General features: G+C 35.6%; 1 protein-coding gene across 6 annotated transcripts in view; it reads left to right on the top strand.

Annotated features, from left to right (window-relative positions):
• The window catches only part of PCDH7 (protocadherin 7), a 404,583-nt gene extending 379,832 nt beyond the window's left edge, over positions 1–24,751 (top strand). For 4 of the 6 annotated variants that reach the window (XM_034671982.1, XM_019799582.2, XM_034671981.1 and 1 more), the window contains one exon: positions 23,903–24,751. In XM_034671982.1, the coding sequence (XP_034527873.1) occupies positions 23,903–24,279 (377 nt within the window). In that variant the 3' untranslated portion in view covers positions 24,280–24,751. The remainder of the gene's footprint in view (positions 1–23,902) is intronic. The other 2 variants (XM_034671984.1, XM_034671983.1) reach the window with 1 other exon arrangement.
• The last annotated feature ends 367 nt before the right edge of the window (positions 24,752–25,118 follow it).

The raw sequence follows: 25,118 nt of genomic DNA, 5'->3' as shown, positions 1-25,118 counted from the left end.
ACAGTTTTAGAAATTTTCAAGTTAAACATTTTTTAGTACATACACCTACCACTGAAGTGGTTTTCATATTATTTTGTCTTCATTTTTCAACTAAAAGCATTTCTAGTCAACAGAAATCACCTAATATAATTACAAATATACTTCTATTCCTGATGTTTAATTAAAAAGTTGTTACATATTTGTGTGGCATCTGTGGGTAAATAATGCATCAGTATATTGCTATAAATGAAAATATCCAGCATGTATTGAGACACGACCTTCTAGGTAAAATTATCATGATGCAGATATTGGCCTATATATCATCCACAATCTGTACTCAAAATACTCTTCTGATAGTACAAAATTGGACTTGTTTTTAGGCCTTCCATGAAATGTCACAATGAAAGCATTAAAGTAGTGGATTTACGTTAGCAGCGTTCATCTCAAACTCAGCCACCTCAAACATACACACACACACGCGCATCTGCACACCACACACACTCACTCCTTACTAAAATCAGAGACGAAGAAATGGGGGGACGGGAGAGAAAGAGAGAGACTTGAACATATACAACTATTACAACAAGCAACATTCCTATTATTAAATCAGATTCTTTAGATAAAAATATGTGAGAGCTGTCTTTCAAAGACTTTTCTTAAAGCATGAAATGGCTATATGGCATCCTAATTTAGCCAGTCCACAAAGCTATCTGTGATGGCAGAAAAAGGTTCTTTCTTGAAATGGAGGCTTCATTCTTTTTTTTCCCAGTAGCTATTCAACGCCCTTTGTCTATTTATATTCATTATTGCCACTGTCAGAACAGTGCGGTTTTTCATTACTTCATTGGCAGTGATGTACTGATTCAGTTTTGCTGTCCGTTCTGACCCCTTTCTTTCCCTCCCCCACTATCACTTACTGCAAGTCTACAAATAGGAGACACACCGTTCGCGGTATAATACGTACAAAATAAATAGCACACACATCACAAATTAAGTTGTCATGTTTAGCTGGAATTGAACAGAATTGAAGGTATTGCACAAAGAACACAAAAAACCCCTAAGAACAAACAGTATATTTTGACGATTTTTTGGTAGGGAAATGATTTTTTAAAGTGTGCTAAGTAATATTAGCAATCCTCTGAATTTTTACTATACTATTATTATGGATAATTTTTATGCCCCTTAAGAAACTCAGTTGAGAAAGAAAAAGCAGTTTGGTAAGATGATTGACATGATGACTTCACAGTTTTGTTGTGAAATATGTGCAGGTCTTTAGTATGAATACTTTATTTTAAGCTTATTTCTTAATTTTCTAGGATGAGCATGACCATCTCACGAATTTTGTTTTTAAATGTTTCTCATGTTGTATAAGCTATATTCATTCACTGCATGGAAAACTGTAGGGTTCTTGTTTTTTTCTTACATTTTACTATAAATAATTGCATCAATATAATATAATGGATTCTCTATTATGACTTGCATAACTAGGAAAGAATTCTTGAAAAATACATATTCTGTGCTTTCCCTCCTTCTAATAATCATGGATAGGAGGAAGTGATATTGAATCTTAAAGCAGTTTAACAAAAGTAATTGGATCTCACACAACAGAAAATCAGTTTAAAATATACATTTTCCCAGCTCAGAGAATGTGGTCTGTTATCACTATTGAATTCACGTTTATTCTTTTTCTTGCAAAATGCATAAGACATTTCCATTGTATCCAAATGCCTTAGGTATGGTTTAATGGCTCCTCTCTCTTTCTCTTCTCCCAAATAATTTTATTTACAAAGAACTTAGAAAAAATAATGATGTGACAACTCTTCATTCTCTTATTCCTGGGAGCTATAGAATACATAAAAATCCCTCTCTAAATGTAGTTTTAAAAGGTTTGTGCAAGACCAGGCCTGGTCAGTGGAGGAAACTGAAATGATCTCAAGAGGTCTAAGTCCTCTTTGTATGTAACTGTCTCTGACCCTGGAAAAGTCTGTCTTGTGCTCAAAATCTCTTGCATCTTTCCATTTTTGTTGAGTGCCTGCAGGCATTATTGTATTTGACATCCTTACAGCAGTAATTCTCTGGAAGAGTATGAGACATCTTTGGTTTATTAAAAGTGGGCTTGGTTCTAAAAAGGTCCATAAACACTGTTCATAGACTTTTCTGGCTGTTATAGGCAGTAACCAAAACACTACTCTTATGAGCATTTTGTGTTTCATAGAAACTTATAACATCATGAAAGCCCACCAGCATCGCTAGGCCTTTAGGTAGGCTGTATTGATGTCATCACTTGGCATGTGAGAGATCTAGGGTGGACGAAGTTTTTGTCTTAAGCCCTTATGTGGCGTTTTCTGAGACATTGGCACCATGGTTTGCTCAAATAATTTACGAGGCTGCTTTGGAAACTCCATACAGGTCTTGATGACATTGTCATCCCTGGAAAAATCTTGTCCCTTACTCTCTTCTCTTAGTAAAGTTTCAAACGCAAGTTGAATAGAGGAGGTTATGTAGGATAAAAGAAAAGAAAAAAAGAGTGAGCCTTAATACAGTTGTAAATGATGTAAACCAAGGTAAGTGTAAGTACCAATGATAATCATAAGTTACAGCATTCTGACTGAAAATCTGTAAATTGTATCTAATGTTTGTTTGCTAGATTGTGTTTTAGAATTTTAAGAAGTTAGGAAAAAGTTATAGGTACTTTGGAATCTATCTTGAATAAAAATTCAGTAAATGAATTTACCCGGGTTAAACCATCACGGGCTCCCTAGCTTCCAACTCAATTCACCAATCAATGCTAGATGTGAGCTTAGCTCCATTTCCTCTGGCTCCATTAAAGGCCCTGAGCTCTTCAATGAATAACATTCAAGATTCCTTTACATATTTGAAGCATTTGATAGGGCAATAAGTATGACGATGCTGAGACATAGTTAATATTTTAGTATGCAGTAATTCATTTATTCCACAATTATTCATCAATATCTAAAATGTGCCAAGTGATTTTCTAGGAAGGATATATATCAAGTCGATATGCATTTTTTCCTGCTAGTATATTAGCATCATTATGATATTGCTAAAAACACAAATTTTCCATTTTGGAGAGGCTATGTCTGTTTCTCTATAGAATAGAATGACAGATGGAAATAATTGGCTGAAATTTACAAGAAATAAATTCCCTTTCACCATATTCAGGGATGGGAAAAAGATTTCATTTTTCATCCAATACTGGGTAATGATGTTTGGAAGGATGTGGATAGAGGTCAGCCTCTGATGGGAAGTGTGGGTGGGGACTTTGTGGACTGGCATTGCCATTTCTAGTGACAGGCTCAATAACAAAAGTTAATTTTATTCTTCCTTTACATTTCACATAACTTATTCTACTTTTTTTATGAAAGTCATGGCTTTCTAAAAGGATTAAAGTTCCTTCTGTACTTGTCTCCCTTTCTTAGATTCTCTGCGTCTTGCAGACAGGATCCATGTTTAAATTAACCCCACAACCCATTGGTAGGAAACACCAGGTGACTATTTGTTGAATAAAGTACTGCAAAAATCTGTGTTTATGTCAGATGACCCCTCACAAATGTATAAAAACATATCAGTCTCTCTTAAATCCATGTCCAGCATTGCAAGAAAGTAGCAAAGCTTGTGTAAATTATGATAAGAGCTCTGCTGTCATTATAGCACTCAGATTTACTTTGAAAGGGAATTGAAATCAGCCACTGGGAACATTCTAAATCCTCTACTAATTTTAGGTCATTAGTTGTACTTCTTTTGGAACATTAAACAATTCTCAAATAACATTTTTTAATGTTGTTCTAAAATATATGCTTCTGCCTAGCCAAGTCATTTGGAAGTTTTTCCTTCCTGGGAAGCTAATCCATCATATTTCTAGTTTAAAAAAGGATTTCAGTTGAAAGCAGGTTTAATGGTTAAATGGTTAGTAACCCCTAAAAAAAAAAAAAAAGAACAGAATGTCATCAACTTGAGTAGTATCCAATTTAAAATCTGTTTTTGGATGTTCTGCCCTCAACTGAAAGCCATAATTTGGATGCTGATGGTGTAAATGAACAAGAACTAAGATAAAGAGGGGCCACATGAGGACCTTCTGACCAATAGTGATATTTACTTAAAATATTTAGAACACTAAAATTAACAGAGCTTAAAGTGTATGTTCTTTAACAGTAAAAACAAAACAAAACAAAAAACCGGTTAAAACATACAGAAAACTCTGTTCATAGCAGCATTGTCCACAATAGCTAAATCGTGGAAGGAACCGAGATGCCCTTCAACAGATGACTGGATTAAGAAGTTGTGGTCCATGTATACAATGGAATATTACTCAGNACATTAGAAACCAGGGATGTACTGTATGGTGACTAACATAATATAATAAAAAAACATTAAAAAAAAACATACAGAAAACTCTAGATAAGATTGGATCCTCAAGAATCAAACAGAAATAAAGGGAAAGAAAAATAAAAAAAAATATGGAAATCTCAATATATATTTAACACATAGCTCCTGTTAGCTTACTCTTCTTTTTAAATGGTTAGAGTCCTACTAAAAACTTTTTGAACTTAAAGATAGGTCACAAAAATACAAAACGTTCAACTGTTCTGCATCATTGATCTACGCTTTTTTCCCCAGTGCAGTTTTTTTGTTGTTGTTGTTCTTTGCTCGGCCATAGTTTTTCATTAACTTGTCTACCATGTTCCAGCTTTAGATTCATTTCATAGGCTTTTGTATATTTTCTTTGTTCATAATAGGAAGTGATTGATCAACTCGTTCATTCTCTGTTATTTTTCACGCCAATGTGCTAATATCCTGTAGAGTCATTTTTTAAATTTTGTTTCAGCCTTATGTTACAGCCTGCCAGGACATGTAGGAAGGAAGGGGAGTTCTGGCTCGTAACATAGCTTCTCATGTATCTAACCTAGATTGATTTGTCATAAATCGGTGACCATTGAGAGTCAATGTTAATAATGAATCCTCACACTATACCTCAAAACAGAGCCGAAAATCTATATCACGTTAATGGTAAATATAAATTTTTCCACAAGTCACACATCAGGTTGAGATTCAGTATCTTTCCTTTTTATTTTTCCTGTTTTTTGCCTTCTATTTCCTTCTTCCTTACCTCATACTCTCCTCTTCTTTTCCTTTTTTCCTTCCTCCATCCTTTCTTCCTTTCCCCTTAATTCTTCCTCCCCTCTCCCTCCTCCTTCCATGTGTTCCTTCATTTTTTCTCAATTGTTTCTGCTTTTTCTTCCCTAACTTTTCTACCATTTTTCTTTTTTTCAGTCTTTTTTTAATTTTATTTTTTTCTTTCTTTGTATTTTTTCAATCTCTATGTTATAACTACCATATAGTCACTGAAAACTAGTTAGGTATGAGGGAAAGAATAGAGAGAATAGATGACAAAATGAGAATTCAGCCTTTCTTCCCTTACTCCTTCCTTCTTTCCTTCCTCAAACTTATATTTATTGAATACTTCTTATGTGCACCTATCTAAGAATTTGAAGCACAGAGTCATGTTTATTTTTCAGTCGGTCAACAAGTGAGCAGGGAGGCAGTGGCTAAGCAAGGTTAATTAACTTGTATATGCTCATAGAGTGAGTGGTAAGAAAGGTATGTTTACTCCATGATCCCTGTCTTTATATCTCTTTCATTTTCTAGATTCACTTTTTCAGACAAATCCCTTAGCACTTGTCTCCTACTTTTAACCATCTGGTAAATGGACACAGTGATACTTGCCTCATTCTCTTCTCATTCAGTAGGAAAAATGCCCTAAATTATGTCAGGCACTAAGTAACCAATTCCTGTGATGATGGTAGCTTAAACTTACATGGCCTTTTGTGTGCCCACAGTTATCCTTGTCACTCTGCGTGGATAAATGCTTGCCATTCATAATAACAGCTTAACTATCTTAACGAACATTGGTATGCTGAGTATAATCAGCACATGGTCACTATTCACAAGATCATGTTAAAGCAGAGAGATGTCTTTGGGCTGTTATGTCCTTTGTACCTTTTGTCCTTATTTTCATGTCCAGGTGCTGTAAGAAAAAAAAAAAAAAAGGACATTTTTAACCAAACTCAATTCAGGTTGAATAAAATGTTCATTTAAGACAAATTTTGAGCAGAGAAGGCAGTGTATATGAATTAGCAGGCTGTTTTTGTTAACATAAGAGAATAGCACTAGGAAGGAAGGAAGAGTGGGAGAAAAATATCAGTGACTATGATGTGCCTCTTTAACTGTAGAGGAACAAATTAGAAGGGCTGTCATCTAGACTGCTTAAAAATTTAAGAATAATTAAAGAATAACTTATTTATTACTGATATCTCAATTTGTAGCAAGCAGCAATTTAATTAATATTCTGTGGATGCTTAGCCATTTGAAATATTTTATCTCATGGACTTTTTATGTCCCTGTATCTTTTCAATACTGTCAGGAAAATATAATTACTAATTGAGAGTTTGTATTTGTTGTTAGTTTTCCATACAGAAGGAAAAATACTCCCAAACTCCAAATAGAAACGACATTGAATATTTTATAACAACTGTCAGGGGAGGGAGAAAAACATCTCTCTCGTAAAAATTCATTTATTTTAAGTTACTCCAACTTAGTTTAAAATAATCTAATCTAGCATAATGTTAGTGGCTTGGTGATTCATTTGTAAGTACTTCCATTTTGTAGAAATAAAAAAAAGGGGGGGAATCTCTTTAGTTATCCACAAGATAGCAGATTTAATTATATCTTTCCCAGCAGGAAAAAGTTTATAGTGCTTCTCCTTCTTGGTTGGTAGCCCTGGGTTAAATATTCGATATGATCATTATTACATCTGATTCACTAGTTACTTGAAACTTGTTGTTGTTGTTGTTTAATTCATAGACAAAAAATCCAGTCTGATGCTATTTTGGAATATTTAGCCCTATCTGGACACACCGTAAGCAGCATATTTTATTTTACTGGTTTCCCATATTCATGAATAATGTATGACTAGTCATACATCTCAGATCAACTTATTCTGAATCCCCAACCTGACTGCAATTCGAAATGCATTTAATCATACCAAATCCCCGTATGTCCTTTGGAAGCCATATAGCCATATCATGAGCAGATAATTAGTCCTTATTTTGACTGGACAACATTTTTAATAGCTAAATGACACTCCTTAATACACCCTAAAGGATAAATGAATCCCTTAAGTCATTGCTCGCTTTTATTCAGAGGCAAGTTCTCCTTGACAGTTACTTTAAAAGACAAGTTGTCTCAAGATATTTGTTTTCCCTTTTAAATTCTTTTGCTTTTGCGCTTAAGCTCTGCATTATTTAGGCTAGTTAATATGCAAAGCGGGAAGCTGTTTCTTAACTTTTCCCCCTCTTTTTGAAGATAATTTAATGCACATTAACTGGGATTCTACACCTTTTATACTTTCTAATCTGTTTAAAGATTCTTTAGATTAAATTATTTATAATGCTTATAAAGCCACCCAAGTAATAGGCTAGATATTATACTGTGTTGAAAGTCCATATTCTTTTTAAATTTCTCAATTTTACCATTTTCTCATGTCCCCGTATGAAAAAAAAATAGGATTTAAGCAGTAAAAAAATGTGATTTTGTACAAAATAATAATTATGTGAAAATTGTTTCTTTAGGGGAAATGAGAGATTATACCTAGTTAAGTAAGTGACAGAGTACTAATTATTATTTATAGCCTTTATTATTATATACCTGCAAGTCACAATAGATTAAATTTCAGTTAACTTTGAACAGCTAGTAATTATAAAATACAGTGCTTTCAGAAAAATCATTAACTTATGTACACCTAATCTTTGAAATTAAATTACTTTGCATTTCTTCTTCTAAGCTTCTTGTAATATGCATTTTAATACTTATTAATTTAAATAATTTTAAAATTATTGGGGCTTTATTTTAAAGATATGTATTTGGCACTATAATTTATAATACAAAGACATGAATCTATATTTATATGTTAAAACTGTTGTTTTCTTGTACTAAATTGGCAAATATTCTAAAAATGCAAGGTTTTGATTTTTTTAATTTATGCCAAGCAAAGAGGGTATTGAGTAAAAATAATAATTTTCAATAATTTAGAATCAATATTCTATCATTCAAATGAGTGTGTGGAAAAGAAACTAGAGTAGTAGTTAGACCAAAAGTAGCAAAACAGTAGAAAAATATATTAAGCTCTTTTACGTGTAGATCATTACACTGGACACTTAACATGCATTAGAAAATTTAATTATCAAAACAACCCAATGAGATAGACTCAGAGTTAAGTAATAAGCTCACGGTCACATTGCTAGTAAGTGACAGAATGTGGACTCGAATCAGATTTCCTTTGCTCAGATCCTAGTGTATTAATCACCCCGATTCATTGATTCTATCCAATGAAGAGAAGTAAAAGTAAAAGTCTTCACAGAGTGAAAATAAAGGTTTACACAATGCATGATTCCTTGGTTTTTAAACTCCAAGATACAATTATGAAAAAGTACAGGGTATATAAATGTTCTTAAAGTCACCACTCTCTTTACCTCATTCTTTTCTAACATACACAGCTTTCCCCCATTTCTGGAGTTTAAAGCTCAGCTCCATGGGTTGCAGCTCTATATTCTCAAGCAAACTAAACTTTTGGATATTAATCAATTTCCTGATTAATATAGGGAATCAAGTTGGATAAGTACAGCTCAAATATTGCTTTGTGTTCATTTTCTCTTAAGAAATCCGTACAGTCAGTATTTCTTTCCCAATTTAACCAACCCAATTGTGATTAATATGTCCTACATAATCTCTTTGATGCTTTGTTTGCCAGAAATAACTGTCCACACTTCTTTTTTTTCTATTGTGAAAGCATTTATTTCCACTTCTCACATTCAATTCACCAAGGAGTGGTTCGGCATCTCCCGGTCTCAGAAGTTCAGCCCAGCACACTGTGGTTTCCAAACATGGCTTTCCTGTCTCTGAAATGACAATGATCCAAAACCTCATAATTGAGGTGTCTTTCTATCATGCAGAATTCAAAATAGATCTGTATTGTGATGATGAAACTTTTTCTTAGCTGAATATGGTTTTAATAATAGAAGTTTGAGGTTTTTTCCAACACAGTAATTTAGTCTCCTTATTTTGATTTAGACACAGAACTCTTCATCTTAAAGATCCAACTGAGGGACAGCTGCGAGAGAAAACCCCAAGGGAAAATAGTCTGTCCCAATGTCATTCTGGCCCTGGAACCTCCACCCACACACGTTTTTTGAGTTTTCACCTTTCTGTCTGTCCAAACTAAAAACGTGCCCCTGGCTTTCTCCTCTTCACAGACAATGCTTTCCTGCTTTAATTCAGCGTAAACAAAGATGGTTTTTTCCCAACGTAGGACATGAGTCTGTGGCGCTGGTGCGCTATTATTGAGAGGTTGTCCGGCGCAGCGGGTTAAAGCACAGCTCAGAGGTCCGACTGCCTGGGTCTTCATTCTATCACTCACTTGATACAGACTCTTGGGTAACTCACTGAACTTCCCTGTGCCTTAGTTTCCTCTCCTGTAACATGGGGTAATATACAACCTTTCCCACAGGGTTGTCGTGAGAACCAAATGAGTTAATATATGTAGAGTTTTAAGAATAGTGCAAACATATCAACATTATTTGAATGAATGAAGATACTTCTGCAAGTTATGTCACCCCACTTGTGGGACCTATGGCCTTTATGAACCTGTACCTTCATGCCAGCTTTTTTTAAAGGTTTTATTTATTTATTTGAGAGACAGAGCACAAGCAGGGGGGGAAGGGGAGAGGGAGAACCAGACTCCCCACTGAGCAGGGAGCTGATTCAGGACTTGGTTCCAGGACCCTGGGGTCATGACCAGAGCTGAAGGAAGACGCTTAACCAATGGAGCCTCCCAGGCGCCCCTTCATGCCGGCTTTGTTCAGTAAACTCCGTCTCTTATTTTCTCTGCATACTGGAATTTTCACTGAGTTCCTCTGTCCTGCCATAACAAGTCCTAGTTCCACTAGGCCTTGGCTTATTTGCAGAACAGAGAAGGCCGACAAATTAGCAAGATTCCCATCAAATGATTCCCTTAAGTACTTACAGAATATAATCAAATGGTTAAAACGGTCCACATGCATTTTAAGTATGTAATTTAAAGGAAACTCCCAAAGCATATGTTTTAGAGATGATTTTCATTGTTCCAATACTTGTAGTTTTATCTTTTTTGTTTCTTATAGAGAAAGATTCCTTTGAGCTGTACAAGACACTGGCCAGTACACAAAAGCTTTCTAAAATTAATTCCATCCAGCCAGTCTTCTCTGCCTGAGAGCAGCGGAATAGCCAGTGAAGCTAATTCATTGAACACATGGGAAAATCTGTTTGCACCATGAAACCTGTTTTCCTATGTGATGCCCACTGCTGGCAAAGTCAAAACTGAAAACATTGGGGGGGGGGAAGACTTAAATAACGAGCAAGCACAGCAGATGGTGGGGATAAATAGCTGATCGTCACTGTCTGCTAATCTCACTGTACTGCCTTTGAGTTGTTGCAGTACCATAATTTCACCACGATTAACTATGAAATTATGTTGGACTGTTAAGCTCTGATTCATGCTTTTCTTAAGTCATCTGCAGAAGATATGACATTCTAATTGCACTCGTGAATTTTTTACACTATGAGTTTGTTAAGTGCAGACATATTTTACCAAAAAAAAAAAAAGCCTAAATGTATGTAATTTGACATTGTGACAGATTAATACTTAGGCATTAGACCAGCAGTACAATTAGACAGCTTAAACGCGTCCTACATCTTAATGTCTATACGACTTTAAGAAGTCACATTAAGTCCTCCTTTTCGAAAGGGTCTGTTGCCATTTTGCTGATTGAAATAAATCAAAGTCTATCAGAGGATTTAAGTGAATTACGAGAAAGCTCATCACAATTACACTTAATTCTAGAAAATTGGAACCTAGGGAATTAACTGTAAATTCAGAATGTCTCAAGGTAAGAAACTGTATTTACAGTAGACTTCTTGAAATGGTTATTGAGGATGTGACTAACTCCTATTTTTTGAATGATCTGAATTCCTTTCTAATAAGGATAAAACTTTTGTCTCTGAAGTATCATTTGAAATGACAGTTAAAAGCACAATTTAAAATTCACATGACATTATGGGCATATTAAAATTATATTTTGTATTAGATATCATGTGATACATAGCTGACTCAGAAATAGGCAAGAATACACAGACTTCCCTGTGAAATGATTAAATTATAGACTTTCAGCCATTTTCAGTGTGACCCAAAATAAAAATTCCACTTTATATAGGGACCAAGTACACACATATAAATATTTATACTCATATAAAAAACTACCACAAAAATCTTCAGGAAATAATGTGAACATAGTGTATACTGATTATAACTTCCTAAAAGGGTTCAAGCACCAACTAGTGAATCATGGTCTTCAGTTAGAAAAATGCTTACTCTTAATTACATATGATCCTACCTTCTTAAAATGTACCCATCAGGTTGCCACCAAAAGGCAAATAAAATTTGTGGAACTGAAACCTGCTTGCATACTGCCTATAATAGTTCTTATTAAAGTACACCCACATTACAAGAATGAGAGAAAAGAACCTTCTGCTTTTCACTTTTGCCATCACATAGAATACCTTTCCATCACGACTCCTCATTTTGAAAATATTCGTTTCTGATATAAGCTATGTATAAGCCAAAAACTAATTTTATTTTCCAAGTTTATTATTGAAAGATTTGTATAACTGCCAGCCAGAAGCCCTGACCACACTGAAGAGCTCTAATGTAGCCACCGTCCATAAGCAAAGACGCTTCACAAATTAGTTCATAAGGATCGCCTTGTGACCACTAAGTATAGGGTTTTCCCATTAGACTTACTCTTCGCACCTCCTACTGCCTCAACTAAACCCACCACCCTGCCCCAGGCCGAGCGTGTAGGCTACATTTTGTTCTGTAAAATACATCCATGGATTATTTCAATCAACTACAATGTTCTGTTAGAAAACATAGCTCAGCGGGAGAAACAGGCCCTTAAAGGGGATAAAGAGAGTGAATAGTGAAGTTTATTCAGGTCTGCAAATACCAGATAAAACAAAAATCACTCCACCTTTTCTGCTTGGCCAATTACATTGAGAAGAAATCAAAAGAAATCACAATTAGGCTGTGTAGAAGAAATCTCAAAAGTTTCTGGAACCAGGTTTTGAATGGTTTGGTGGGGGGTAGCTGGGTGACAAGGCAAGGAATAATAGAAGCAACACGTTAATATCATGAACACATGGGGCAGCAAGAGGCTTTCTGCATTAGGTCTTTTGAAGTGGCAAATGGAAGCAGGTAAGAATGGAGAGAGATTAAGGATAACAGGTAGACAGGATCCAGATCCAGAAGGGCCTTCTATGCAAAAACGTTGAATTTGAAATTTATACTGAAATTTATAGATGAAGGTTTTCAACTAGGGAGAGACTTGTTGCTCTGCTTACTATTCTTAAAATAATGGTAAAGATGTTTTTTATTAGACATTTTCCTGCTAATCACCAGAAATGAAACAGGCTAAACAAAACAAGCACAAAAATGCACTCAAGTAACAAATATCAGGAAGTCACAAAAGCCCCATAAATTGGATGAAGCCGATGAAACCCTCTTTAGGGTCGCACCCTAGTACCTGCCTCTCCTTCTTAGATACTATGCCAAATGTGTGTTCTCTCTCTCTTTCTGTTTTTGGGAATCACACCACCCTCATATAGAACGGCTTAAAGTGGTCTGCTTGGTAATGATCCCAGAGGCAGCTGTCACTGAAGGATGGAATAGGAGGAAGTTATCATTCAGAAAAAGTGAGTTGTTAGTACTTTTCAGGACAAAAAAGAAATGGGACTTTGTTGATTGGTCATATACAAATCACTGAGACAATTACGTACTAGGATGTGGTGAAATTTTCAAAAGTGCAAAATGAAAATTCTCGAACAGATGCTCAAAATTTAGGTAAACACGACTCAATGAAAACTTTTCAAGTCAAAGACCTTCCATTTTATTTCCTTTTGTGGATGAAATATGGCTGGAAAGGGTCAAATACATCAATTCTGTTCTGTCCCTACTCTAACCAGAAAATAGGTGGGAGCGTGTATTAAGCTCTTCTTGAAACTGTAACAATGTACTACAAATTGAGTGTCTTAGGAAAACAAAAATGTATCCTCTTACGGTTCTGTAGGTCAGAGGTTTGACAGGGGCCTTCATGGGCTTAAATAGGTCTCTGCAGGGCAGCATTCCTTTCTAGAGGCTGGAGGAGAGAATCTGCTTGTTTCCTTTTCCAGGTTCTAGACCCTGCCCACACTCCTTGGTTTGTAGTCTAATCTCTGAAAGTCTCCCTATTTTTAAATCAGTATATTAGCAACCTCAACACCATCTGACACCTCAATTCCCCTATCCCGTGTAAGCTAACATGTTCACGGGTTCTGGGGTTTATGATGTAGGGTCCTTGGAGGCAACCTTTGTTCTGTCCACCCCAAAAGCTATGCAGGGTGGCTCTTGCAGCGTCATAGGGAGCATTTGAAGTGCCTCGGAACCCATGCAGCGTGAGAAGGTATAATACAGGCAGGAGAGGATCTCCAGAGCTTGCCCGTCTGCCAATCACAGGCTCCAAGGGAGGTTCAACAGTGAGACTTTGCCACTCTCGGAAGCAATAGGAAGTAAATAAAGGAAAACATTTCAATGAGCAGCAAAAATCAATGAAGCAAACTGATCCAGTGTTACTTCATTGATTTCCCCCACTTTAGCTGCTCTTGGAGTCCTGTTTGCTAATCATCAGAGAACATTTCCTTCCTTCTCTTTCCTTTTATTTACCTGTTTTGCACTCCCAAGCTCTTCAACGCTCTTTTGGTCCTAATTGTGATAGCCAAATTTAGTTTCAACTGATCAACTTATTGACCCAAGTAAGGAGCCAGCATTCCAGCTGTTTTAAAACTCTCCCCATAAATGGTATTTCAGCTCCCACTAAAAGCTTTCAGAACCTCACCTCTCGCTAGTACTACAAAACAAAGTTTTTGTGAAAACTTCCTTAGTAAGGAACACAAAGGAGGAACTTTCTGTCTTTGTCCCAAATCACAATACTAATGAGATTCTGTTACAACAGAGCTGTTATTACAGAAGTACTTCCAATCAAATCAGCTTTTCTGTATGACTTGGGAAATATTCCAATAGGTAATCCCAAGCACAGAGTTTGAGAATGTATTTGCAGATGGCCATATCATTAGAATAACTGTGGAGTTTCTCAAGATTTCTACACTGAAGGAGAAAATGCATGGCTACTGTGTTTTGGGTTTTCTTTTCTTCTTCTTTTTTTTTTTTTTTTGCCATATTAAAAACATTAATTATATTGCTTCGGTAAATCTAAATTGCTACAATTTTCCCCTGTGCAAAAAGTAATCACATTCCATTACTGTTCTACTTCATACATGATTTGATCTTTAATATAGTTTATTTTAGACTTCACACAAAATAACATATACAAAAAAATACTTAGAAATATCTCCTATCTCATTATAGCCACTGTAGTGATGGCCTTCTTACTTAAGACATCACCACATATGAATTAATTTGTTTTAATATTACACATACTTGCATTAAGTATTTAGATATCTAATACCAGCTCCTTATTACGGGAACTATTTGTTAACTTCTCACTTACTTAAAAAAAATGCTTTGTTGTGGTTTATGTTGGAGGAAAGAAAGTTTGAGAAAATAATATCTATCAATTGATTTTTTTTAATTTCCTTTTTTAAAATTCTTTGTATAGAATTATGTTATCTGTGGAAGCAAAGATGAACACTGCCTTCAAGAACACAATCCAAAGATAATATTCATACAGTTAATAGAGCCTTTGTGTACTATTTTGAGAATAAACATACATTCCTAAAAACAACATTAATATTCATTGTAGGATATATATTCTACAACTTTATGGTCAATTATGAAAACTGAAGATTCGAGACCATTACTGGAAAGTGACTCTAAGTTGATGTTTGCAGCTATTTTCGTGTTATCCACATCACACTTTACAGTAAAACCAATATAAAGTAGCTAACACATTTCATTAACTAAAAAGAAAAGAAAACCTCATCTGGATCATTATTGTTTTTGTATAAATTTTCATAAGAAGAAGAATTCACCTCTCGTCTTCTGGTAAGTGAATGAAGATCTGGTTGCTGGCAATCCCAGACGCTGATTTGAAGCAAATGTTGAATGTAGATTTTAGGAAAGAACACATTTTCCAACTGGTGATCAGCAACCATTTAAATCCATCCCCAAACATTAATTTGCTATTTATATAAAGCCTTATAAATTATCGGGGCTTTTAGATTTGAACAATTACATGACCAACTTAAAATATTAACATAATCAAACCTAAATTATTTTCCTTACTTCTAAATTGGTTTCATAATTTGTGTTTATTTGTTTTAAATCTTTCTGTTAGTGTTTGAATGGTAATTTATTTACTGCCTATACTTCCTATTTTGGGAAGATACATGTCACATTGTTAAATGTTACCTAACCTTTGACTGCAACTCAAAGGGAAAAAAAGTCAAGTACAAAATATACCCTTTTTCTCCCATCCACCAGGAGTTTGGAAGTATACTATGACCCTAACTCAGGTATCTTGAACTCCACTGAAAATTTATGCAATTTGGGGGGTACATATCTACATTTATGAGAGGAGGTAATATGTCTAGTTTTCATCAGATTATTGAAGTCTATGGTACCTAAAGTAAATAATTTCTAATATACGAGAACCAAGGGACTAGAAGAAAAATTATGAAAGACAGGATTTTTGCAATGGAAAATAAACATGAATGGCTGAAAAACCATAATTGGGTTTTAGTGGAATTATCAATTGCTAACCTGTGAAATAAATGCCTCCAATCTTTTCCTGAGTTTATGAGCTCTTTTGATCAATATCGGAGCATCTTCCCATTTCCAGCCTTTTCCTTCCTGTCTTTCCACTCTGCTCCCTGAACACTCCCTTAACTCCACTGCCTCTAATTTTCATGTGTGAAGAGGGAAATCAAAGCAAAAGCACATCTCCAACGTGCATAAATTGATCACTCCCAAGGGGTCACCATACCTTTTTCTGCTGTAGTGCAGTTTTCACGTGCCAACCAACAGATTCATGTTTGAGTTGATTCAGCAAGACTGCTTGAGACATGGGGTGCACAGTCTCCATTGTAGATAATAAAGCCACATTCAGGATGACAGTGGTCTAAGCCTCAGGGCAGTAAATGCTTCTGGAGATACATTCAATCGCTGTTTAACTGAGTTTAGCCTAAGGTATGGAGAGAAGTTGCTGATGCTTTCAAACATGTTTAAACACTTTAATATTGTCTTGGCATGTCAGCTTGAACTAGAACACTCCTAGGTATAAAATGCAATGAAATCCTATAATTGCAGACCCAGAATTGCCAGAGCTTTTTATAGTAGACCTCAGCTTGAACTTGTTAATTAAATGTGCTTACATCTCTGAAAATGTTCTTTGGAAGAGTTGTACTTTCAGCAATATTGGTCAGTTTGTTACTCATGATAAGAAGACATAAAGTAGCATACATTATTTCCATATCTCAAGATGTTTATTGCAGATAAAATAATATAATACATCCACCATCATTATCTCAGAGATCCATTACTGCATTGATGAGCTCTCTTCCTCAAAAAACCAAAAATAAACACATAAACATAATTTAGGTGCTTCAAACAACAAAGATTTATTACTCCTCACATTTTGGTGGATTGGCTATGTGGTCTTCCTGCTAGTTCTGCCTGGCTCACTCATGAGGCTGTGTTGGCCTAGAGAGTGATTAAGCTTACCTGGGGGTTAGGCTCTGCTGAGACAGCTGAGTCTCTTTATCATATAGTGTTTGTTTCATCTTCAAAAAGGCTAGCTCGTGCTTTCTCTCAGGATAGAGGTGGCAGTTGCTCGAATTCTTGAAACCTAGTGTGGAAATAGCTCAGTATTACTTCTGCCACGTCCTAATCATCAAAACTGGCCCATGTGCAAGACGTACAGAGATGGAATCTACATCTTGGCATTAGAGCAGTGATGTCACATTCCAAAGGGATGTGTATAAGGAGATTAGAGGAATGTCTGGCCTTTGATACAATCATGTACTTACATCACGAAATCTGCAGAGCTCTTTTGTTGAATGGCTTTTTTTTTCAACATCTCCAAAGTACAAAGGATACTCTGAATTTTAGGTATTTGCCCTGTTATTTGTTGTCTTTCCATGATTTTAACCTCTTAGCCTTAGATTAGTTTATTGCTAATTTTTGGCATATCTTAAAATGGAGCTCCTTCTTATGTTGTGGCCCATTCAGGCAAAGCAAGGTAGCAAGCCAGCAACCAGTATTTTAGGGGCAAATCTCTTTCAAATGAGAGTGATTCATTGTGAAGTTGATCTGTTTAGGTTGTAAAGATAACTGAAAATAATAGAGCATTTCTCTTGAGTTTTGAGCAACCATAACGACACATACTGAATGCATACTGAATACATCTTCCCTGGAAAAGTCTTCATAAGTAAGTACCTGATGTAGGGTAAACAGGATATCCTGTGTATTTTCCTAAAGCGATGATAGCTCTGGTATACTGCAAAGTCTATCAACATAAATTAGTTAGCACTACTGGAAAAGTAACTCAAAATATATGCCCTTTTGATTGATGATTGGTATTAATTCCACAATTAGTTAACCTTTTAGCCAAATATATCTCAAAATTCAGAGTCCTTCATATGTAAAAAAAAAAAAGGTAATATCATGCATGTATCATATATTGTTTTAAAAATCTAAGACTCTGCGAGTGATCTTAATTAAACACACTATTTCTACAGGAAAACATAAATACTTACACAACGTAAGATGAAGATGAAGAACAGTCTTGCGTTGAATGTCAGGGGTATCAATTTATGGGGAAAAGAACACGTTAGTTTTCAAAGCTTTCTTCAGGACACAATTGTGGGTGAGAAATGGTGCACCTGAAGCAGCTAATATTTATTGAGGGGTCTTGTGTGTCAAGAATTATCACAAATACTTTATCTATATTAATACACTTCATCCTCACAGCCAAAAAGGTTATTCTTATATCTGTTATACAGATGAGGTAATTTAAATCAATCAAGTCACTCGTTCACAATTACATACTAAGTGACAAAATTAGGATTTGAATCCAAGGAGCCTGACTTCTAAGCCTATTTCCCTAAATAATATACTTTTCACTTATGGATGATTACAGAGATAAGATCTATCATCTATCTATCATCTATCTATCTATCTATCTATCTATCTATCTATCATCTATCTATGTATCTATCATCTATCTATCTCCTTAAATATCTTCAGGGGCTATGACCTACTGTTTACTGAATATCTATACCATACCAGAGACCAAGCCATAAAAAGCCTTTTATTCCTACAGTATATAAGGGAATAGGTATTCTCATCTCCTTCATGAGGATCTTAAGGCTCAGAGAAATTACATCCAAAATCATAGAGTTTATCATGACACACCCAGAATCACACTCAACAATGTTGAGACTCTTAATCTCCTGTTCTATTCACAAACTCGCTGTCCCATCAGGACTTGCATAGGCTATTCTTATATCCTCTTTTAACTTGTTTGGGTCGAGTGATTTTAGACGAATAAGAACACTGTTTAGAAACCTTAAGCCCTTTGTTGTAGCCCTAGGTGACACTTATGGAACTATAAATCTCCCCTTCTTCCAGAGAGTAATTAGATACTTAGAGGACAAACTGTTTGCCTCGGTGATTCCTACCCTAGAAACTTACCTTTCTAGTTTTCCCAAATTCCCCAAACAGACAAAAAAATCCCCAAACAGGGATCTTTAGGTTATTTACATTAAAAAAACAAGTCTAAACCCATATGTGCCTTTTGGGTTTCATCTCCTCACATCTAATCTTTACTAACTTCAATAATAATTTTCCAGTAAAGGGTTTATTTAATTATTTGCTCTCAATTGTATTATATAAGGCAAACGTAAATCATTTTCTGACAGTTATTTTCAAATAAAGCAGTTTAATCACTTGAGTAAAAGGTATTTTCATTTGGATTAAGAAAGTAAACGTAATGTTAAAATATTTGTTGGAAAACCATGACTAATTGTCTTTTTTCTTGTTCATCCTTTTCTAAAACCTTTTTCATTGTCTACCAAATTACAGCAGAATTTAGACGTGCCTCTAGAAAAATAACAGAAAGTCATGTAACAGAAAGTCAGGAACTATAAAAAGAAAACTAAATACTTTAAAAAGAAAGAAAAGCAAAAGGTGCCTCTGTGTGGTTTTTTTGTCTCCCCAAAAGGAGAGAATAGCATAATTTTTCATTGCAGAATTTTCTCAAGTAATGTTAAATATGCTGTTGCTTGAATTTAAAGAGCAAATTGTAGGAATGGTGTGAACATCTACACATTGACTAACAGCTCCTCACATGATCAGAGAATTAAGTAATATTTATGTTTAATAAACAAATTATGCATACAGCATGAACTATCTGGGCTTTGAAAAAAAACTCATTGGAAATCTTTTTAAAACTTCATGCCTTCTCTTAGGAGACGAAAATATCCTTGTATCTTCCCCCCAAGCCAAGGGTCTGGAGTAAAGTGGGTGGCCAGGCTTCTGGCAGAATGCATAACTCAGCAAGTGAAAATTCTCCCTGGTGCAGAGCTGTCTTCAAGAGTCCTCAGCATACAGTTCTCTTCTGTAATAAAGATGCCTGTAATGCTTTCTGAAATGTGTAGGACAGCTTCTGGAAATATTAAATGCCTGCGTACATCTGAGCTCTCATTTTTTCTGAAGATTCTACATATTGTCTGTCCGTCACTTCTTGTTGAGGTCACTGTACCAGCATCTTTCTGGGGCCAACTCATCCACTGAGCCCAGTGAGGGCAAATATACTTCCTTTCAGAGAAAGAGCTGGAATTCTTAAATTCGTTATCATTTCCTCTACGTTAGGAAGTGGGGGGAGGTTGCACCATTGTTGGCATTAAGTAGTAAAATTTGTGACTTGGCGGCATCTATTTCTTATGCTGCTCAGAGACATGTTTTTTTCTCTGCCTTTGGAGGTTCTGGCTTTTTCTTATGGCCGTGGGTAGCAGTAATTGACCTCTAACTACTCAGCTGTTACATTTTAAGAAGGAGCATTGTAGTATTATGAGAAACACTAAAGTGAAAGTCAAAACACTTACTCCTTGGCCTCAGCTCTCCCACAGGCTGAACCTCTCACCGCTGCCATCCTCCTTGCTCTGCCGCTGACAGGATATGTTAAGACAATGAGTGTGGGAGAGTACTTTCTGTGTTATTAATTGTTCTAAAATTGTTTGTTATTATGATGGCTTAAAATCGTACTTTCAGAAGGAAATTAATTTGATGTCTAAGAAAGGACTGTAACTCTCCGAATGGATGTAATGGTTCTAGTAAATAGCATAACTAGAACTTCATGAGTAATGCTAAAGTGGTCGTAGGATCTAATGAATACCATTTGTCCGTCCAGTGTTCTCGAGGTTTGAGGTTAAGGTTAAGCGGGGAAGGGGGGGATGTGCAGAGCGGGGCTCTAAGGAATTGATTTTATTGTGGAAAATGCTAATAGAGAATACCATTATATTTTGATACAGAATATTTTACTTTTTACTGATTTACTCAATGCCTACTCACAAGAGTCATGATGAACTGTTTTCCATCTTCACTCAGGTCCAAATTAAAAGAAATAGTACTAAACGAAAGCATGAAATAATGTTCTTAGATATCAAGACCACATCCTCCATGAAAGACTGAAAGACTTCAAAGGGTTACTAGCTGTGTAAGCTCTGCCTCTATAATTCCGCAAAATAGGAGATTTTAAGAGTATGTCTTTTTATGAAAGGGAGCAAGGAGTGTCTTTGATGATTTTTTAAGACCTTGTGTAACTTTTTTGTTAAAAAAAATACTTGCATAATTAAAATAAGAAAATATAGAACACAGAAAAATACTATTCCACTCATGCCTCCCCTTAATAAATTGCAACATAATACAAATTGCATTTGTTAATCATTGGCATTTCTTTTGAGGATTCATTTGAGTCATCAAGATTGGAAGTTTTGATTGCTCGTGATGAATCTCTTATAGCCTTTCTTGATTATTTTCTAAATCTGATGACAAACACTGCAACATGTCTCAGCCAATTAGGCTTGTCAACTTCCACTGTGGTCCCCAATCAAGTGTTTGACTTTGGAAATGACGGGAGATCCTTATTAAAAGTCATGCTTCTTGGATAGAGATGTGGCAGCCCACATGTGCTTGATGGCAGAGAAGACAAGTTGCCTTTTGTTAAAAGCAATAAGAGGAAATCAATTTCAGCAGGAAGTAATCCAGACTATGAGTAAAGGCTGAGGGAAGAATTGAAGAGCCTCTCACCTCTAGATGATGAGAAATTGAGTCAATCTAAATAAATAGGATTTCTTATGAGCTACAGAGAGTTTAGGTACACAAGTAAAACAACAGGTAAGGGGTGTTGGTTTGCATATCACACAGTTCTCTGAGTTGCCTCTACATGCCTCTCAAACAAAAGAAAAGCAAAGTGCTACACATTTGAAACTGGAAACACAATCCCTGAAAAGCAGAGAATCTGTAAGTCACGGTCTAAGTAAACTGACACATTGCTCGAGACTCAAGTAAACTTAGCTGATTGGAGAACATTCTAGGTCATTTCTGCAGGGAATGACAACCACATTCAAAGAGATCTTTCCTGTTTTGGTAGCTTGAGTACTGATTATTTTCTTGTGTCTTTGATAGGCACTATCACATGAGAAAAAGAAAAGTTCGAACTTGTTAAAACAATGAAAAGAAAAAGGAATGTTTAGAGTAAAATAGGTCTGATCTTGCTCTTTGCATTTTTATGAGGGTTTTCCTGTTCAAGGCATTTAGGTCAGCTTCAGATAAACCATGTATCCCAAGATGGAAAATATTCCCAAAAGAACTCACATTTTGCTCACTTAAACTAATTAGATTACAAAAACCATTCATAAAATTTGCCAATAGTTTGATTTTTTAAAATGCATCTAAAATGTGTGTTTGAGAGACATGAAGGGAATTTGGCATAAAAAAATGAATAAGAAAGTGCTTTTTCTTTTGATGATAAAATTAATAGGGTCTGCCCTCTTAGAAGTCAGATAGCAACACAGCATGTACAACGACAATAAATAATTATCTTTGCATTTTACCTTTGGGAAAGAGAAAAGTCATTCTAGATTTCCTGTGAAGAGCACTGGCATTTCCTCCCTGAACTCTCAGCACACAGCATAAAAATCTCAGGCCATAGTGGTTCAAAAATCAATGGGCTGACGAATGTCAATATTTCAGTTATCCATCATGGCAGGAAAAAATGCTGTGCATTGGACTGCCTTGATTTGGGAGATTTGGCAGAGTAAAACTTCTGAAATAGCTTATACAAATGATAGCCAAAATAGGAATGTAATGTTAAAAAACAGAGGATGGTGTGTGGAGACAGAAGCAGAGGGTATAAATATTTGGGGGATCATTTAAATAACCCCCTTTTTCAATTTTAAACCAAATCTACCCAAGACCTTGTATAGGTAAATCTCACCGATTATGTTGTTGTGACTATATTTGCAGAGGTTAAAATTTGTCCTTCTTTTAAGTCCAAAGCCTTGTAAAAGAAAAAAAAAATGCCATATGATGTAAATTGGAGCACAGCCATATTATGTTCTTTTGTTTGACAATAAAATAAACTACAAAATAGATTAAATAAAACCCTAGAGGTTATTCTTTCAGAATCTGTTGAGGAAGTCCAGGTTTGTTTGTTTGTTTTCCTCTCTTTTTCAAATAAAAACGAAGTCTGTTTAAAAAAATTTTAATAACAAGAAAATGCATACTTTTTCTCCAAAGACAGACATATATTAATGATTTTACATACATATACAGGTAATTCTTAATTTCCATCTCTAGTCCTGAACCCTAAGAACTGTCTAGATATGACTTAGCTTTATGGCAGAAGACATTTCCCATTCGACTAGGCAGCAACATTAATTAGAACTACATGTTATTTCATCAAAACTTTAGGAGCTTGGCTGCATTTAACCAATACATTGCATTTCACATAATATTTCTATTCAACAAACACACTGGCAAATGTATTTCCATGTGAACATTTAAGGGATTATCCTACAGCACATAGTAGGTCATTTGACATGGTGGGTGGGAGGTAAGTGTGGGCTAGGGTGGGGTAGGTGATGATATTGCTAGTATGTTCACACCCATAACCTACTTGTACTTAACTTTTTTTTTACTTTTTACCACATGATGTGCTGTCAATTTAAGTTCTACTTCTGAGTCACCCTGATGTTTTAGAATGTATTTTAAATATAAGGTTTTGCATATTTGCATTCATGAATAATGTATAAGCAGGAAGGAATCCAATTGACAAAAGTACACGATTTCTGGGATAATTTATAAATACAGAAAATTATCTATTTGGATTTAATAACTTTTCTTATGCATGTGGAAAAATTTATACCCAGACAAATATACATATGTGCTTTATTTCTACTTGAGAGTATACACACGTCCCTGTCCTGTAACAAATGCATATGTGCCTGTCTTCTACACGCTTAAATTTATTAGTTTATTCATTCCTCTCTTTGCATAATGTTTGATGTTTTTGCAAAACCTTATCTTTAATGGATATGAAATAAAACCTGTTCTATGAGAATGATGAATTATGGGGTGTAGAAAAAAGGAAAATAATATGACAAATAATATAGATATATCTCCCCGTTCCAATTTCATGCAAACCAGGAAAGCCTATGGCAGAACGTCCCACTTTAACATCTCCTTCTCCTTGAATTTCAGATTCAAGACCTCTTCCAGATGTAGCCCTGACTGGGAAGTGTACACGTGAGTGTGATGAATATGGCCACTCAGACTCCTGCTGGATGCCGGTCCGCACTTCTCCAGAGAGGAAGAAGAGCCAGCCCAAACTCTCCACTTTCATGCCTGTTGATGAACGAGGAAGCCAGGAAAAGCTGGCCAATGGCGAGGCTGCCATCATGGGTGACCGCAACAGAAACCTCCTGAGCAAAAAGTTGACCTCGTCTTATGAGACCTTCAGTGCAGCTAGTTTCAGCAAAAATGAGGAAGCCAACCCTGAGGATATTCCCCTTACAAAAACAGGGGAATACAAGCCATCTCCTGTCAATACTCTCACTAGACGAGAAGTTTACCTGTAGGCTATAAAGAAGAACAGCAAAGTTCTTTTCATGTATGAGAAGGAGAATAAGGGGCAAAAAACCTTACAAAGAAAAACCGTTTAATCAAAAAGAGGGGGCTACCAAAGAGACAAAGTTTTGCCTGCCACTTCTGCCTCCAGATCAGGCCTTTAGTGATACTGTTCGCCTGATTGTAATGTACAATGTAGAAACCATCCTTGTTACTTGCATGTCTAACCCCCTCACTGATGATTCCCAATACCCGCTATCCCTCTTCCCCATCCACCTCCAAGGAGGAAAAAAAAAAAAAGGTGGTTGCAAGTTTCTTTCATGGTAACAAGCCTGATTAGCAGAACACAACACACTCTCATTATCCCTGAGCTGAAGCATGATTTAGTCACTTTGATTTAGTTCGAATACCATCTGGCTGGTCAAAAACAAAAAAAAAAAACAAAAACAAAAAAACCCCACAAAAAACAAAAAAACAAAAAAAACAGATCAGGTAAAATGTATTTCAGACATACCATCAGAATAGGATTAGTCACCATGAAAGGCAATCCCCTCAAAATGATGGAGTCCCTGTAAAGGTACAGTTCTTATTAAGGGGGACTCTGTAAGAAGAATATTAAGAATCTCACAGCTTTAAAATTCTAACAAAGACTGACAGCTAGACAATACCCAGTTGGAGTTTGCAGTCCCAAATTGGCATACATTGTTCTTTTCAAGTCAGGGGTATCCACTTCAATCCCATTCATTCATCGAATATTCTTAGTATATACCCAATCTTGACCACATGTATCAATTACACTAATTATAACTTGTAAAAATTATATATATATTTTTCAGAACAGCACCGCTGT

This window comes from Ailuropoda melanoleuca, chromosome 11 (assembly GCF_002007445.2).
Source record: "Ailuropoda melanoleuca isolate Jingjing chromosome 11, ASM200744v2, whole genome shotgun sequence".
NCBI classification, from domain to species: Eukaryota; Metazoa; Chordata; class Mammalia; order Carnivora; family Ursidae; genus Ailuropoda; species Ailuropoda melanoleuca.
This window is presented reverse-complemented; position numbering and strand designations above follow the sequence as displayed.